At 44.0% G+C, this 19,229-nt stretch overlaps 1 protein-coding gene across 2 annotated transcripts in view; it reads right to left on the reverse strand.

The window, feature by feature from the left end:
• Positions 1–19,229, reverse strand: part of LOC128422646 (mitogen-activated protein kinase 12-like) — a 43,904-nt gene that overhangs the window by 10,972 nt on the left and 13,703 nt on the right. For both annotated transcript variants that reach the window (XM_053406923.1, XM_053406925.1), the window contains exons 3-6: positions 19,057–19,115; positions 16,449–16,560; positions 5,893–5,922; positions 3,631–3,678 (exon numbers count right to left, since the gene is read on the reverse strand). In XM_053406923.1, coding sequence (XP_053262898.1) covers positions 3,631–3,678; positions 5,893–5,922; positions 16,449–16,560; positions 19,057–19,115 — 249 coding nt within the window. The remainder of the gene's footprint in view (positions 1–3,630; positions 3,679–5,892; positions 5,923–16,448; positions 16,561–19,056; positions 19,116–19,229) is intronic.

Here is a 19,229-nt window from a genome sequence, read left to right on the forward strand (position 1 = left end):
TGGCGGAGGGACTCAAGAGCGGTGGTGGTTTCCTTCACGATAGACAGCTGGGTAAAGGCGCTGTTGTGGTCTGGCCGTCAAACCGGTCCTGGGCGATATATTGATACGTCGCCCAGGTCTACTTATTTCCATCAAGAAACAGCAACCACAGACTTAGGCACACATTCTTCGACAACAAATGCAAATTGAAAACAATCTCTCTCTCGTTGAATCTGACATCATTGCTAACCCTTCCCAAGTTTCGGCGCTGGCGACAGAACCACTTGCAGTGAAACAACTGCTTTGTTTCAGAGAAATGCAGATGTCTACTTGGTTTTGATATCCTTGTTCACACTGAAAAGCACTTTCCCAAGGAACAGGGGGTTTATCTGAAAGAGACTATTCATTATATGAAGGGGATCACGGACGTTGTCTCTGCATCCTAGTTGTTTTTTTTCTGGCAAGAGTAAGTGGCAATTCTAGTTCACAGAAGTGGTTTTGTGGTTGTTTTTTTGAACTGCACAATTGAATGATAAAAGGCAGCAATACTTAACACATCAGTCGGATCGATCACTCTTTTCCCACTTCCCTTTTAACTTAAACCTATTATTTTATCGAGAAAGTTGCAATTACATAGTCAATGCCATTCTATTAATGCCACAACTCAGCAGTGTGCATGGAACAGTTTGATCGTCTTCAGGTTATGGGCTTGGTTTTTTTTGCTGCTGTTGCAGCTTCCCAGTGTTCAAATGCAAATATTTATATACCCAACACTACCTTTAGCCCTAACAGAATATAAAATGTAGCTCGGCAGTTCAAAGATCCAGGAACCAAGCGACTGCTGTTTGTGGCAAGGAGACAAGCAGGAGAAAGTAAGAAGAGAGACTTCCAACCCCTCACCATCTACAGCAGGGGTCGGCAACGTGCGGCCCGTGGGCTGGATGCGGCACACAAAAACCATTTTACCAGCCCCCGAGCCGCCTGCTTGGCAAGTCCCCCGAGCACTGCGTTAAACCGGCACAGCACAGTGTGGGGACTCGCCAAGCGGTGCCGAAAATCGCACCTGCGCATATACCAGAAACTGTGTCTGCGAATGTCCAGATGCTGAAAATCGCTTCTGCGCAGGTGTGATTTTCGGTGTCACGCTGCTCCAGTCCGGCCCACGGATGGTCTCTGTGGGAGTGATCCAGCCCATGGCCGGTAAACCTTGCCGATCCCTGATCTACAGCTACCCACTCCCTGCTAGTCTTGCACCAGCTGAGTCTTTCACTGTTAGGCAAGCCAGTGCCAGCAGCTGAAAGCAGCTTTGACCTCTTTGACCTCTGCACCTGCAGCCAGTCTACATCTCCTGGCTGCAGCATCAGCTACAAAGCAGAGACAGGCCCAATGCTACAATTGTTTTAACTGTTTTAAATTTGCATGAGGTTTGCATGTGGCTGGGGAGAGCAGTGGGGGCCCCAGTTGCAGTGGTTCAGGATTCAGGAAGATTTGGTGTGAGAGGTGGGGCAGGCCAGGTAAGGGGCACATGGGACAGGTGGTTAGTGATTGTGCTGTGTGCCAGACCCTCTTCCAACCTGTGTCCCAGCTCCTGCCAACCTAGCAGTTCGAAAGCACACCAGTGCAAGTAGATAAATAGGTACCGCTGCGGCGGGAAGGTAAATGGCGTTTCTGTGTGCTCTGGTTTCCGTCACTATGTTCCGTTGCGCCAGAAGTGGTTTAGTCATGCTGGCCACATGACCCGGAAAGTTGTCTGTGGACAAACACCGGCTCCCTCGGCCTGAAAGCGAGATGAGCGCCACAACCCCATAGTCGCCTTTGACTGGACTTAACTGTCCAGAAGTCCTTTACCGTTTATCAACCAGCCCTCAGGTCTGTGGCTGCCGTCGAATGCCAACTTGGCTCTGAGTAAGACTTGCCTTATCCACTATCTGATTATGAATGAGGAAGCCAATCGGGTCTGCATCACTGAGACCTAGGATGAAGTTGGTCTCACCCAGCTATGCCCACTCAGTGCAGTATCAACATAGGAAGTGAAGTTGCTTTGGTCTATAGAAATTATCTTTCTCTCCCTCCAGGCTCTCTGTCCAGTTGGGAACATGTGTTCCTGGCCCTGGGCAACTGGGATGGATTAGGGATTCTGTTGGTTTACCGCCCATCTTGCTGCCCAGAAGTCTTCCTGCCTGAGCTGACACAGCCGGTCTCAGAGGTGATATTGAGGACTCCCCGACTGCTGGTTTTGGGAGGGCTTCAACAGCCACGCTGAGGTGATTAGCTCAAGAGCTTTTATTGCAGGGGAAATAACCCAACTGCATGCACAGAACGAGCAATTTTAGTTTTGGAAAGACAGTAAGAATGTTGAATTAAGAGCCTTTCCAGTTGGTTAAAAAAATACAGATTTTCTTCTTGACACTTTAGTGACAATACCTCAACCCATTAGCACTGTAATTCCTGCTTATTATTTCATGCAGCTAAGTAAAGTACCTCTGGCAAAGTTTATTCCATGCAAGCAAATGCTCAGCTCTGCTGTCCACTTATAAACAATCTTGGGTGAAGCATCTTGGGTGAAGTCCAATAATTACCAATGAAACCGGTCGTGCATGGCCCTCTAAAAAAGCAGCTAATTGCCTATGGTGCAAGCAACCTTACCTTAGCCAGTAATTATGAATTATGTTATTTCAGGCTTCAAGACACACCGGGCTAGTTTGGACAATCGTATCTCGACTTAATAAGCCAAGATATGAACAGACCTTGTGGCCGCACACAGATCCCTTCATGTGAGGAGGCAAAGCCGTAACGTTCTCAGTTAATTATAATTTCTGATCTGGGAAACTACAGTGGAACCTCGGTTTTCGAGTGCCTCAGAAGCCGAATGTTTCAGAACCTGGACACTGAAAACCTGGAAGTAATTGCTTCAGTTTTCGAATGTGCCTCAGAAGTTGAACGGCTTCTGAGGCGCGCTTCTCAATTTTCGCCATTGAAATTTATGACAGCCCTTTGCGCCTTGGTTGTCGAACGTTTCGGAAGTCAAACAGTCTTCTGGAACTGATTACGTTCGACAACTGAGGTTCCACTGTATTAAACTTCAAACGGTGGATCAATACACTGGCTATATCAAACCTGTCAACTATAGTTTCCTGGATGGGATGAAATGGGTAGCCAGAGTTAAGCAACCTATTTCTTGGCTTGCTTAACTCATTTCTGCCAACCCTTGTGAACTTATGACCCAAACACTGTCATTATTCTATTACTTCAGAAGATATTCAAAGAAACTACCACAAAATAATTCTACACAGTGGTACCTCGGGTTACATATGCTTTAGGTTACATACGCTTCAGGTTACAGACTCCGCTAACCCAGAAATAGTACCTCAGGTTAAGAACTTTGCTTCAGGATGAGAACAGAAATTGTGCTCCGGCAGCGGGAGGCCCCATTAGCCAAAGTGGTGCTTCAGGTTAAGAACAGTTTCAGGTTAAGAACGGACCTCCAGAACAAATTAAGTTCTTTAGCCGAGGTACCACTGTACTACCCTGCGCCACCCTCCTTTTGAAAGGCTCCTATCACATTAGTTCCGAGGTCCTACTACCAAATTCCCCCACATCCATTTCTATATCTTCAAACTTCTGTAAGCCCAAAGTGTTCACATTTCTTACCTTCAATTCACAGTCTTCGTTGACTGCTAGATTTCCAGGTTTTAAGTCCTACAAATATATTTATAAACAAACAAATCTGAGATGAAATTGTCTTCAGGAAGAACACATTTAAAATAAAAATAAAAACCAGTACTTATTTCAATGGAGGGCATTGTTTAGGGCAGGGTGGGGAATGGGTGATTGGCCGATAGGTGTGGTAGACTTATTGACGACTGTTAACGACTGCAGTTGGTCTTACAGGAAAAAGCAAGGGGCGAGATGACCAAAGATAACTTTATCATGTATAATGAGATAAGAATCCAATGTCTCTATTTAGTTGCTGAATTACAACTTATTGTTGTTGTTGTTTAGTCGTTTAGTCGTGTCCGACTCTTCGTGACCCCATGGACCAGAGCACGCCAGGCACCTCTGTCCTCCACTACCTCCCGCAGTTTGGTCAGACTCATGTTTGTGGCTTCGAGAACACTATCCAACTTATTACCAAACTTAAAACCATGGAGAGACCTGGTCTGAATCATCCATTCCCACCACCCTTCTGAGTAATATCCCTCCCTACCCTCTCACTATATATAAAGGTCTGGTGACTTCTGTTTCAGTGTATCTGAAGACGTTTGCATGCACACAAAAGCTCATACCAAGAACAAACTTAGTTGGTACTGTAATAAAAAAATTAAGGTCTTATATGTATGTAATAAATGCTCATAAATGTACCAACTAAGCACGTACATAGATATGTGGACCGCATGTCTGGAGCAGCACAGGAAGACTGTCCTGAAACCATTTTGACTCCCCAACTGACCAAATGTTTTCTCTGCAAGGAGGGAGGGGGTCAGGGAGCCTTCCCATTGTCTCAGGAATTGGGAAATCACCATCTCAAAGGAATGGCCAGACTACCAGGAAAGGCAATCAGATAAGGCCTTATCAGATAACCTGACAGACAGGAAAAACTACAACATTCAAATTTCTGTTGTAGACCACCTTTTCTGTGATGTAGGTATGATGTTTGTGGGGGGTGGTCTTGGGTTACACCCCTTCTGTGATGTATGTATGATGTATGGAGGGGTGGTCTTGCGCTCCAGGGCAGGGAATTTAAAATGTCTATATAAGGGCAGGCACACCTTGGTTCTGGGTCCTCCTCCTTTTCTGCGTGTAAGGAGAGCACCCTGTTGCAACAGCTTTTATAAAGATCAGGCTTACTAGCTGCTTTGCTTCTCAATACTCTCTGGTTGGCCTCTGTTATTTTCTCCTACTGATAGGGAACCAACTTAAGGACTCTATACAGGCTCCTGGATACCCCATAAGGGAAGAAGGGCAGATTTTGTTTACAATAGTCTCTAAGGTGCTACTGGACATTTTTTTATTTCTTGATTTCTGATAGTGTCAGAACTTGAAGTGGAAATTGTCACATATTCGGAAAACAGCCTTATCCTATATCTAAGGTCAGGGCACATCAAACCTAGATCTAATCTATGTCTAATGCTATTCAAGGTCTGAAATACCTAGGTTAATGACACAGGTTCAACTCAGGTACCTTTTATTTTATAATACAAGGGTGCATGCTTATAATTTATTATAACACATCCACTGAGCAAACCCAAAAAACCACCTACACACAGTGAGCTTTCCTGGTACTTAACAACAGGAATATCACTCCCCACATTGTGATATTTACTCTAAAATGGCAATAATTTCTGATTTAGCTACAAAAGCTTGGCGTTTTAAATAGTATTTTAAGAACATACAGAAGAAGCCAAAACATATCAGATATCCATGGAACAAGCAATGCATATTTTCTTAGTCATAACAGATACCTGTTCCTAAGTCCTAATTATTAAAACCACGTAATAAAACAGTTACTCTTCTTTGTAGTTCTTTTTCTTCTTACCATCGATAGGATGAAAAATAGCATGTGAATATGTGTGAACTTTCCCCCCCTCTAACAGACGTAACTGTCAAGGGGTTGGTTCTGGAATTAGCCATGCTTAGAGTAGACCCATTGAAAGCAGTGGAACTTAAGTTCTTCATGATTAGCTTAAGTCCCATGGATTTCAGTGGCTGTACCCTTAAGCCTGAGCTGGGATGCAACCCATTAATTGTATTTTGTTCATCGGAAACAATCATTTCATTTTAGCAGTTGCGGAACAGATTTTGTAATCAGGATGAAGGCAAACGTTAAGTTAACACTGCGCTGACCCACTAGGTTTTTGTTTCTTAAATTATTCTCATGCCTTTGGCAACCCGGAAATGAGATTCTTTACTTACCCGATGAATTATGCCTGACGAGTGGATATACTGCAAAAAACAAAATTGCACTTTATTTATCGGACATTGATAAACATAGATCACACTGAAAAGGTTTGTGATGCTATATGACTTTAAATTCTGATCAGCGGAAACTAGAAACTACGACTGATTTTGCCTGCCAGTAAAGTTTACTTTATTAATCACATTTACCGTATTTTTCGCACCATAGGACGCACTGGACAATAGGACGCACCTTGTTTTAGAGGGGGGAGAACAAGAAAAAAAAATTCTCCCCCTCTCTGCCCAGCACCCCTTCAGCGAAGCGGCAGGAGGCGCTGCACAGAGAGGGAGAGAATTTCCCCCCTCTTGTTTTCCCCCTCTAAAACAAGGTGCCGTTTAAGGTGCGTTCATTCGCCTTCAGACGGCTACCTTGGAAGCCTGGAGAGCGAGAGGGGTCGGTGCGCACCGACCCCTCTCGCTCTCCAGGCTTCAGGTTCCTTTCAACCTGCTCTTTGGGGCTGGCGGGGGGAAGCCCACCACCAGCCCCAAAGAGCAGGTCAGGGAGCAGCGGAAAGGCGCAGTGGAGAGGCTCCTTCCATAGCCGTGCGTCACCTCTCCAGCCGGGAGAGGGTCGTGGGGCTATGGCGTCTTCGCTCCATAGGACGCACACACATTTCCCCTTCATTTTTGAAGGGGAAAAAGTGCGTCCTATAGAGCGAAAAATACGGTATATTTCTCCTACAAGGATATCCAACATGATTTCTGCCCCTGCCAACCACGGTCTTCTCAAAGCTGTGAGTTGTTCAGTTTTACAAATACATAAAAAAGTGTGAGTGAGCTACTTTTCATTTTATGAAACTGTAAGAATGTCATTGGCTGAGTTCACATGTAACACTCAGCCAAACCATGGCTTAGCATGAATGTGTGGTCTCCCGGGAAGAGACTCCAACTGCTCTGGTCCTGCTACACTAAACCAAGGTTTGACTTATCATGCTGTCCAAATAGAACAGGGACTATCATAAGAGAAAATGTTTTCAACGTATATAATTGTTATTGTGACTCTTTATATTGGATCAAATTGTTACCATTAATGTTTGATGTTTTATTATTATTTTTATATGTGTTGGAAGCTGCCCAGAGTGGGTGGGGCAACCCACCCAGATGTGTGGGTATAAATATATTATTATTATTAATCTCAAAGATCAGTCTGAAGGTGCATGTAGTGCATCAACCTAAGTATGCCTGCATCTGTTCAGTGGCTAAACTCGCTGGAGGACTTGAGCTTCACAGAAGAAAAGCAGGATTTGCTAATTTATTGCATAAATTTAAGCCGTGTCAAGATCTAAGAAAAAGAGAGGGCTCAGGTTGATTTCTTCGTTAAATTATGTTTTCTTTTTCTACTTTTAATCACACAAGGTTGCACAGCTTAATGCTACAAAATCACCCTTCCTACTTAATTACTATATAAATAATCTCATCCCTGATATGGCACCCCCTCCTTTTTTGCCCCCACCCCTGGGAATCATCAATTCTGCTCTACGCCGATGATTTAGTTTTAGAATTAAATCTCAAGAGGATGCAGGTTAAATTTTGTCAACTGTGTAAAAACAAAGAGCATCTAAAAATTAACTACGATAAAACCCAAGGTCATTGTATTTGGCAAGAGGACTACCAAGTCCAGGTGAACTCTAGACAGTCACACCCTAGAGCAAGTACCCAGATTTAAATATCTAGGATTACTTATCGATGAGAAGTCATCATGGAAACCCATCTGGAAGCAATTAAGCTAATATCTGGCCCTTCTACTGGAAAGTTATATAGGTTCTTCCATTCAAATAATGGGCAACTAATCAACCCAGCTATTAAGAGTTTTGTCTCTAAAATCGTCGTCCAAGTGCTCTATGGGGCTGAGATATGGGGAACTGGTGTTAAATCTGAAACAGAGGTCCCACAAAATAAATTCATGAGGCAGATTTGGGGACTTCCCTGCAGGACACTGGCAGAGTTGAGTTGGGCCTCCCATTGCTTGCAGCCAGAATTGATCAAGCCCAGGGGTGCCCAAACTTTTTTCAAAGAGGGCCAGATTTGATGAAGTGAACATAGGGCCAACCAAAGTGAGGGAATGATGGTGGAGCTTTTTTTAGGATTGAAGTTGTTGAGCTTTCTTTAGGATTTGATCCCAATAAATAACCTGCCACAGGGGCCGGATAAAACCAGATTAGGCCTCCAAAATGGACTTTGGACATGCCTGATCCTGATCTTGCCCATCTGAGATACTGGCACAGGCTAAATACCTTCAATGATCATATTCTTACTAAGCTCTGCTGGTTAGAGCAACTAAGGACAGGGGGCTAGGCACAAAAGTGCCAAGAGAAGGTTAGGGCTTATAATCTTCAAATGGAGAACTACTTGTGTAGTCAGTGTGCTACAGTGGTTAAGAGCGGTGGACTCGTAATCTGGTGAACCGGGTTCACGTTTCTGCTCCTCCACATGCAGCTGCTGTGTGACCTTGGGTTAGGCACACTTCTCAAAGTCTCTCAGCCTCACAGAGTGTTTGTTGTGGGGGAGGAAGGGAAAGGAGAATGTTAGCTGCTTTTTGACTCCTTAGGGTAGTGATAAAGCGGGATATCAAACCCAAAACTCTTCTTCTCTTCTTAGCCCACGTGGATTTTTGACCAGGATCCCAACCAAGCCAGAGCATCCATCACTGTTACTGTACTTGGTACCCCCAAATTAAGACCAGTCACTCAAGGCCCCGTTGCCATGAGACTCTGACCTTCCCACAACTACGCAGGGCCTTTGTAGAACAGGATGCCCTCAGCATATTTAGAGGGGAGATATCGGGGAATGCCCCATATGGATCGTATATATGGATGCTATCAGGTAGAAGACATTACACACTATCTGCTGATTTGCCCCCTGTATACAACGCCCAGAGAGATTTTTTGTATCCCCAATTCTTAATCGGCTCCCAGGTCGATCCGCACAGGAAGTAACAGTCGAACCCCTAGCAGATAAACATCTATATATTACATACCCGGGAGCCAAATTTGGGCTGGTAGCCAAGAAGCTCCGTTCCAGCTATGTGAATGCACTCCAATCTCAATTTCTAATGCTGTAAATTTCTTTTTATGTTGTAAAGTGATACAGGTTATGTTGTATGATTTTAGAGGAAAGCTTTCCTTTTATTCTCTGTCGCCTTCAGCTAGATACAATAAAACTGATGGATGACCGAATGCTACAAAATCCGTCATCCTAGCTGCATGAAGTTCTAGAGAATACCTTTTGCGTGTCTTCCTTTTCTCAAGGGAAGGGCTGCCAGATTTACCATAGAGAAGAGCTTTTGTGGCTAAGACAGATGCACCGAAGACAGAATTGGAGGAGGGGCCAGGCTTCCAGTCCCAGTGATGTGAGAACACATGCCTTGCCCTCCAGAAAGCCTTGTACAGCTAACTCCAAGTATGATATCTATTTGTTGCAAACAGATGCTATTCTTCTATATCAACACAGACAGGAAACCACGGCCTTCCAAATTAACACTGTTTAAAAAGCCAATTTTATTATTAGGCTGTCTGTCAGTATGCTTTTTATTATGTTTTTATCATTGATGTTCTGTAATGTGTTTTTAATGTTGTACACTGCCCTGGGATCTCTTGATAAAGGGTGGTATATTAATTGTAATAATAATAATAATAATAATAATAATAATAATAATAATAATAATTAATAATAATAATAATACCCCATCCATCTGGCTAGGTTTCCCCAGCCACTCTGGGCAGCTCCCAACAGAATATTAACAATGATAATAAAAAAGCGATAAAACATTGAAAACTTCCCTAAACAGGGCTGCCTTCAGATATCTTCTAAAAGTCAGATAGTTGTTTATTTCCTTGGAATCTGATGGGAGGGCGTTCCACAGGGCGGGCGCCACTACCAAGAAGGCCCTCTGCCTGGTTCCCTGTAACCTCACTTTTTGCAGGGAGGGAACCACCAGAAGGCCCTTGGAGCTGGACCTCAGGTGAACGATGGGGGTGGAGACGCTCCTTCAGGTATACTTCAGGTAAATAACAACAGCAACAACAAACAGCAATAATAACAATAGTGCAGGCAACAACACAGGTCTTTGCAGGTGATGTTGATCAGCTGGTTGTCAGTGCTAGCAAAGCCCTGTGCCTTTGCAAATCCTACAGTGATTGTCAGCACAAGCACACCATATATCAGCTGGAAAGTGGCACCTGCATCTTTGCCTGCCCCATAAGGTAAAGGTAAAGGGACCCCTGACCATTAGGTCCAGTCATGACCAACTCTGGGGTTGCAGAGTTCACCTCACTTTATTGGCCGAGGGAGCCGGCGTACAGCTTCCGGGTCATGTGGCCAGCATGACTAAGCCGCTTTTGGCAAACCAGAGCAGCACACAGAAACACTGTTTACCTTCCCACCAGAGCAGTACCTATTTATCTACTTGCACTTTGACATGCTTTCGAACTGCTAGGTTGGCAGGAGCTGGGACCGAGCAATGGGAGCTCACCCCGTTGCGGGGATTCGAACCGCCAACCTTCTGATCAGCAAGTCCTAGGCTCTGTGGTTTAACCCACAGCGCCACCTGCGTCCCCGCCTGCCCCATACCCGACCTCATATACAATAGAAGCAGACCAGAGAAAAATAAAATAAATGAGAGAGACTATTGGTGAGCTTTTCTGTAACATACTTCTCTACCTGGATTATTTTTCTGGTTTTGCCTTACAGATGGCTGTTGTTGCGGCTGCAATTACTGCTCAGTGTTCCCCCCACACATTCAGCCATATGTATCTTAATCTTTATTTCTTTGAGGCTCTTGTCCGGGGCCTAGGCAAACCTCTAAGGTTCTATTAAGGGTGTATGTCCCTAACATATCAAAGAGACCTTTTGTAGCGGCAGCAGCAGAAGAAAAATCTTATCACGGGCTCATGGAGTCATATAGCAGGAGAGAGTTGCAAAGGAAATACTTCTAAGTAATTGGAGTATCCTAATGGCCTAAGAAGAAACAGGAAAAAATAGTAATTTCCTGCCAGTAGCCAACTCCCTCTTCTGAGAAACAAATGCATTCCAATTAGGGTACGCCTTCTCCTAAATATCCCTGTTATGCAGAACTAATAAAACACATCTGCACTCAGTGAATATACCCAGAGAAAGTTCTGTCTATAATCCTAAATGCATTTATTTGCAAGGAAGTTAATTCTACCTAAGCCCAGAAGCACTTATTTTTGAATAAACGTTTAGCTTGGACTTTTAAGCATTAGACCTCGAAATCAAAAAAATGCAAGGCAATTTGAAACGAGTGAGGACTGCTTAGGCACCAATCCACAACTCTCTTGTTGATTTGAAGGTGAATATTCTTAAGGAGTCCAAGCTCTGTGTGCCATGTTCAAACCAAGAACTGCACTTTGGAGCGAGAGTTGCGGGTTACCGCTGAAGAAAGCCTCACTCATTTCATTTTGAAGTCGAGGCTCCTCAACTCCCCCAGAGTTTTGCAGAGTTAAGAAAGTTCACGTGATAAAAAGATTCCTATTCCTCCCTTCCCCATCTACACCAAAACCTGAACAACATGGGATGGGGTATATTAACGGGGACTGCTGGGGAAGGGGGAAATTGCTCAAAAATGGGCTTGGATCCTAAGGTAAGTTAAACTGAAGGATGTTCATGGAAGGGAAGTTTCTTGGGCATTCCTCCCCACTACAAACTATTCCACATTGTTCAGGCAAGGTCCCCAGCATCTCCAGAGGCCTTGTAGAAGGATTCACTGGTAAAAACAAAAAGGTAAAGGACCCCTGGACAGTTAAGTCCAGTCAAAGGCGATGATGGGGTTGCGGCACTCATCTTGCTTTCAGGCCGAGAGAGCCGGCGATTGTCCACAGACAGCTTTCCAGAGGCCTGTGGCCAGCAGGACTAAACCGCTTCTGGCACAACATGATGGAAACCAGAGTGCTCGGAAACGCCATTTACCTTCCCGCCGCAGCGGTACCTATTTATCTACTTGCACTGGTGTGCTTTCAAACTGCTATGTTGGCAGGAGCTGGGACAGAGCAACGGGAGCTCACCCTGTCGCGGGGATTTGAACTGCTGACCTTCTGATTGGCAAACCCAAGAGGCTCAGTGGTTTAGACCACAGTGCCACCCGCAAATGGGAAGGAGGCAATGGGGAACTTTCCTTCCATAAGCTTCCTTATCTTAGGCTACAAGCCAATATCCATGAGATAAAAGTGCTGAGGAAACAATTCAACAGAGAGAGGCTATATTGCTTTGCTATTCTTACCAAGAACCCGCATTTGGGACTCATTCACACAGAGAAGCAGCGGTGTAAATTGCCGCTTTAAATGCTCTTGTTTTGTGCATGGCGGTTTGGGCTGTTTCCAGGAGGGGTATGCAAACTAGGCCTGAGATAAGAAGCAACTGCCTGCAATCAAAAGCAGCATGCGAGTTGATAAGCCTCCTGCAAAATCATGTCAAAACCGAAATGCACACACAGCATTTTGAGCTAAACAATAGCTTAAAGGTGAACCAAGGACAGTGTGAAGTGGGCTTTGTGTGATTGCTGCTCAGGCACAGAAATGTCCCTCAAGGTAGATAATCTCCTTACTGATTTCCCCCCTAGATAACTATGTTTGTTTAGGTTGAACACAAAACCAGACAACAGTTTGGACATTTAATGATGTGTGTGGAAAGCAAGGAACCAATGGCTACATTATAAGCTCACTGTGCCTCCATGTGAAGTGGATTTAATAAGTCACTGACATGTAAGTCTATACAGAAAACACCTGGAATTGGAAGTAGTGTTTGTACAGGTCACGTTTCACTGCTCTGATGTGGTGCAAATATTCCCAATAAAACTAAACACAGTACAAAAGTGTTAAAAGCTAGACGTTAAGAGTTAACGTCTCTTAGTTGGGAATTGCGTCCTGAGGACTTTGTCTATTCTGTTAGTCACGAAAAGTAGAGGACCTTTCTTTTCCTTTTCATGTGCAAGGTTGTTTGACATGTTTTGCACAACTGCACAATTATGTGCTTCTTCTACTCCATTTAGCACATTCTGCGTAGATCCAAGATACATTTAGAATTCAAATGGAGATAGTGGCTAGACTTGTACTCGTGATCTACACCAAACAAGGAAACAAATATTTTGGTAAGAGACAGGCCACTATAGGGTTTTCATCAGAGGATGAATAACTTGCCCTATGAACAATGAAGGCAATCATTTCTATTGCAGGTATCTGAAGATGTGTGCATGCACACGAAAGCTCATACCAATAACAAACTTAGTTGGTCTCTAAGGTGCTACTGGAAGGAATTTTTTTCGACTACGGCAGACCAACATGGCTACCTACCTGTAACTATTTCTATTGCAGGGTATAGAAGAATTGTGGCAACCAGACAAACTATTTATTTCCCCTTTCCTTATAGTGATTCCTTTGTCTCTGATGCCTCACTGAAACTGAAATGCTTAAAAAATATGTATTCTAGGCTGCCTGAATAACTTTATCTTCTTGCTGCTTTTCTGCCTTCATTTCTTACTGAGATAAAGGGCCAGTTCAGACAAACGTGAGAGACTGTGTGAGGCAGGGAAACTGCATTGCATTTTCTCACCCACCAGGCAAGAGTGTCCTGCCTCCGAACCAATTGTGTAAGGCCCTAATAGCATGGCTGATTCCTAGACAGCACCTTTTTAAAAAAGAAAGAAAGAAAAGCAAGAGAAACAGCAGAAGAGAAATAGGCAAACAGTAAATAAAACAGTAAAACACAGTGCATAGAATTGCACTAGCTGTGCAATTCTATACGTAGCTATCTACTCATATGTAAGTTCCATTAAGTTCAACAGTGCTTACTCTCAGCTAATAAAATACAAAGGATGCAGGTGGCGCTGTGGTCTAAACCACTGAGCCTCTTGGGCTTGCTGAAGGTCAGAAGGTCAGCGGTTCAAATCCCCACAACAGGGTGAGCTCCCATTGCTCTGCCCCAGCTCCTGCCAACCTAGCAGTTTGAAAGCATGCCAGTGCAAGTAGATAAATAGGTACCACTGCGGCACGAAGGTAAACGGTGTTTCCGTACCCTCTAGCTTCCATCACGGTGTCCCGTTGTGCCAGAAGTGGTTTAGTCCTGCTGGCCACATGACCCGGAAAGTTGTCTGAAGACAAACACCAGCTCCCTTGGCCTGAAAGCGAGATGAGTGCTACAACCCCAGAGTCTCCTTTGACTGGACTTAGCCATCGAGAGGTCCTTTACCTTTTTAAATTAAATACAGGACTGCAGTCTAAATCTGGACTCAGAAGTACTAAGTTGGATTCAAAGTACTGAATATGCCTGTTATGTACTGAAGTTCTCACCCTGGGCCAGCAGGGGGATACTGTAGACAGTTATGCAAATGAAGGATCGAAAGTGACGTTCAGTGATTGGATAGTTTTAGAAAGTTGCAACAGTTACAATTGTTCTGGAGCTCTATATAAGCAGGCTGACTGAGCTCCTCAGTTCAGTTCTGTTCCAGCTTACAAATAAAGAGCTGCTTTGGAGAAATCGCTGTGTCGTCTGCTATGTCAACCCACAACTTAACAATGCCAACAGTCCAACAAAACTAAGGGATATATCTGATCACAAGATACACTTTATTCTTAATCCTTCACTCTTGTCATTTCCATCTAGCAGGCAAACTACAGATTTCTCTTTGTTGTCTTTTTTACATGGGGTTTTTTTTTAAAAGGAATCCATTTGCCATTAATATTAACACCCCATTTCCTCTCTTTTGGCATGCCCTTTTCACTCAGTTATTCAAACTTTGTAGACCAGCTCTCTTGCTCTCAGGATGGATACAAATACAACAGTAAGAATCCTGGGTTTTAGCCAATAAATCTAGGTCAAGATGCAGTCTGCAATCACATTTCACTTACGCCGAGACCTTTTTTCCTGAAGCAGGCCATGGTAATAAGATCAGACAGCATGCGTTTTAAAGTGGGCCCTGCCCTTTCACAATGGAATATAACATTTCTGTCAAGCGGGGAGGAGCGAGCCAAGTGATCCAATAGTGCCCATGACCAACCTCTAAAAGAAATAGTTGAGGAAGAATAAAGACTAAATTCAGAGACGTGGGTGGTGCTGTGGGTTAAACCACAGAGCCTAGGACTTGCCGATCAAAAGGTTGGCGGTTCGAATCCCTGCGACGGGGTGAGCTCCCGCTGCTCGGTCCCTGCTCCTGCCAACCTAGCAGTTCGAAAGCACATCAAAGTGCAACTAGATAAATAGGTACCGCTCTGGTGGGAAGGTAAATGGCGTTTCTGTGCACTGCTCTGGTTTGCCAGAAGCAGCTTAGTCATGCTGGCCACATGACCCGGAAGCTGTACGCTGGCTCCCTCAGACAATAAAGTGAGATGAGTGCCGCAAACCCCAGAGTCATCCACGACTGGACCTAATGGTCAGGGGTCCCTTTACCTTTAAGGACTAAATTCATTCCTGTGCTATGTCTTCCAAACAGCTGATGGGTGAACATGGAATTTATTTTATGGGGCTACACTCATACAGCTCTAGGTACCCATCTGTTAGGGGTCCATATTCAGAAGCCTGTCTCCACAGCCGAACTGCAGTAACTGTAATTCTAAGGAAAGAAGTACAGTTTAAATTTGATGTTCCAAACCTGCATGTCAAATCAGTAGGTTGGCATGAGAGACAGGGTCTCTTCTGTGGTGCCTCTCTAGATTGTGGAACTCTTTCCCTACTGGGCTGTAAAAGGCCCAACATTATAAGCTTTTAAAAAAATGCATTTGTTTCAGGTTGCCTTAAGATCTTATAGTGATGCTGGCTTAAGTTACTGAGCCTGAGTGCTATGTCTTAATTACTGGAGTCTAAGCTGCTGTTTTAGTCGTGATATGTCGCTGTTTTCAAATGGCTTGCTCTTAATAGCATTTCATGCCTTACTACTGTTCTGTCAGCTGTCTGGGGAAGACTACGCTCTAAAAGAGGACCTATAAATATGTCTAGAAATAAATATGAGGGAAACTTGCTCACCAATTCAAATGTAACACTATTGCATGAGCATTAGGTAGATTCCCACTCAACTAGGGCTTGCAGACCACTTCAAACCCTGAATTTCCCCCCAATTTGCAGTCCTGGCTAGTTAGTACCAGTTCAAATGTGACACTATACCAGCCTCTCCCCGCCCCCTGACCAGATGTTCAGAGCTGATGGTAGCTATAGTCTAGTGCAGGCATCCCCAAACTCGGCCCTCCAGCTGTTTTGGGACTACAGTTCCCATCATCCCTGACCACTGGTCCTGTTAGCTAGGGATGATGGGAGTTGTAGTCCCCAAACAGCTGGAGGGCCGAGTTTGGGGGTGCCAGGTCTAGTGATATCTGAAGAGAAATAGATTGGGAAGAATGCACTACACCATAGCTAACTAGACCATGAAAGGAATTGGGAATTTGTGTGTGAAGGAGCTTGCAACCCAATCCCAATTTCCTAACCACAAGATCTTAGGAAAAGTCTAGTGTATAAAAAAAAACAAAAACAGGGAGAGAGAGAGGGGGATGAGGGGGGGGGGAGAGAAATCTAACCTTTAGGCCCTTTAACATTTGATAGACCAGGAACTGGATTCTGTCTTCAGTTAGTTTCTCATGCTTCATTATTTTACTCAAGTCTGTTCCCATAAACGGCATGACAAGGTAGCTAAAAAAAAAGAAATCATTTTGCTTGACAAAACAACACACCAATTCAAATAAAAACATTAATATTACAAAACAATCATTTCTGAGAATTACTTAGGTGCTATTTTGCAAGCTTGTGTTTAAGGCAAGATTTATTTAACCAAACACCGGAATCAGTTTATGCTTTCAAAAAACGACTGTAAACATGCCGCTTGCAGTCAAGCAAGAAATACTGACTGGTAGTTAATGCCATTAGTTGCCAGACACAATTTTATATTAGACATTAAATGATAAAATTGGATTGGTTCAATACAATTATAAGGGCTTCCATAATGCTTTGGATCAAAATCTCCCTTAGCTTTAGATCTCACACTGACTTGCAACCTACTCATATAGATGTTTACTAAATTCCACTGAATTTAATGGCACTTACTCAATAATAAACATGTATAAAATGATGCGATGGCAGTGCCTTAGGCTGTGATGGAAATTCCACCCTATACTCTTCAATTATTCAAGTTTGAAAGTGGGAGCAATGCAATTCATACGAAGTGACTAAATAGGCAGAATGGGAGGTGGAAAAGCCGGAACATTTCGTCTATATTTAGTGCAAAGGAAGCAAACAAAGCTCCCTCATCAATAACTCAGATACGCAAGGAATCAAGGTTAATAATCTTCAGAGTGTGTGGGTAATCTTGAATAATGAAAACATAGATGTGTGCTCACCCCGCGATTTTATTATAGCTAATTTGCTGAAAGCTCATGAATATTTCAAAGCCAATTGGAGATAGCTCGCTAATTGCTCCTAGAACATACAGGTAGTTAACGAGAGTAGCTTGCTGGAGCTGCATTCTGTGTGCAGGCTTTTAAATAAAAGCTTGCGGTTTGCACTTAAGAAGAAAATGGGAGAAACCTGTACACCAGCTCATCTATGTATACCAAAAGCAGAGAACCAGGTGTAACCCCTATGCCATCCTGTTCTATCTGCGTCATATGTAGGTCTGCCTTTGAAGACGGTTAGGAAACTTCAGCTGGCGCAGAATTCGGCAGCCAGGTTGCTCACCGGAGCAAAATGGTTTGAGCATATTATACGGATCCTGGTCCGACTGCACTGGCTACCAATTAGTTTCTGGGCCCAGTTCAAAGAGCTGGTTTTGACCCATAAAGCCTTAAATGGCTCAGGACCGCAAGACCTCAAGGACCATCTCTTTCCATATGAACCTACCTGGACCCTGAGATGACCTTCTGAGGCCCTCCTTTGTGCGCCTCCTCCTTGAGAGGTCCGGAGGGTGGCAACATGAGAACGGGGCCTTCTCTGCAGTGGCTCCCCATCTGTGGAATGCTCTCCCCAGGGAAGTTTGCCTGGTGCCTTCATTTTACAACTTTAGGCGCCAGGCAAAAACGTTCCTTTTTAACCAGGCCTTTGGTTGATTTGTTTGACATCCTATACCCTTTTAAAAAAAATGGGGGGGGGGCTATTGGGTTGTTTTTATTTTTATTATGACTTTTGTGGTTTTATATCTTGATTTCAGTGGGACGCGGATGGCGCTGTGGGTTAAACCACAGAGCCTAGGACTTCCCGATCAGAAGGTCGGCAGTTCGAATCCCCATGACGGGGTGAGCTCTCGTTGCTCGGTCCCTGCTCCTGCCCACCTACCAGTTCAAAAGCACATCAAAGGGCATGTAGATAAATAGGTACCGCTCCGGCGGGAAGGTAAACGGTGTTTCCATGTGCTGCTCTGGTTCGCCAGAAGCGGCTTAGTCATGCTGGCCACATGACCTGGAAGCTGTATGCCGGCTCCCTTGGCCAATAAAGCGAGATGAGCGCCGCAACCCCAGAGTCGGTCATGACTGGACTTAATGGTCAGGGGTCCCTTTACCTTTACTATCTCTATTTGAAAGGTCATTTTCTCTAATACAGTCATACCTCCACTTACATAACCCTCTGGTTACGTAAACTTTGGGATACGTAAGCGACAAACCCGGAAGTATTTTACCAGGTTTTGCTGCATGTGCATACGCAGAAGCAGTCCTTCGGTTACGAAAACCTCGGGATCCGGCCGGACCTCCGGAACGGATCCTGTCCGCAACCGGAGGTACCGCTGTAATGCAGTGGAGCTGAAATTCGTCTACCAGCTGGAAGAGCAGACAGAAGTAACATACTTCCACTTATTCAAAGTAAGCTTACTCTTGACTCGTGAGAAACGCCAATATACTTTTTAATGTAAAAATCTGGTCAGCTAACACACCTTACGAGTCCTTAACATGACAAATATTAGTACATACTTGCGTGGAAAGGTAGTTGCCATGGTGCTCCTGCTAATGCATAAATCAGGCCTAGCTGTTTTTACTTAGGGAAGACAGTAATTCTACAGATACACTTTGAAGCAAATTAAATAAGAATGTAGCTTTTATATCACAGTGACCGCCAAAGGGCCACAAAGCAACCAGTCCTCTTAGAACCTAAATACAAATATTTATATATCATCCAAACTTTTCAAGAGAATTGTAAACTTACAAGTCATTAAATTTATCCAGCGACACATCTGGTGTGAAGACATCTAGTAGTCCAATTACCTATGAAAGGGGGAAGGGAATAATTAAAAACCCTGGCATTTAACAATCACAAAAAGGGATGGATGAGAAGGTATAATAATAATAATAATAATAATATAACCCTATGCAAGTTAT

This window comes from Podarcis raffonei, chromosome 10 (assembly GCF_027172205.1).
Source record: "Podarcis raffonei isolate rPodRaf1 chromosome 10, rPodRaf1.pri, whole genome shotgun sequence".
Taxonomy (NCBI): domain Eukaryota; kingdom Metazoa; phylum Chordata; class Lepidosauria; order Squamata; family Lacertidae; genus Podarcis; species Podarcis raffonei.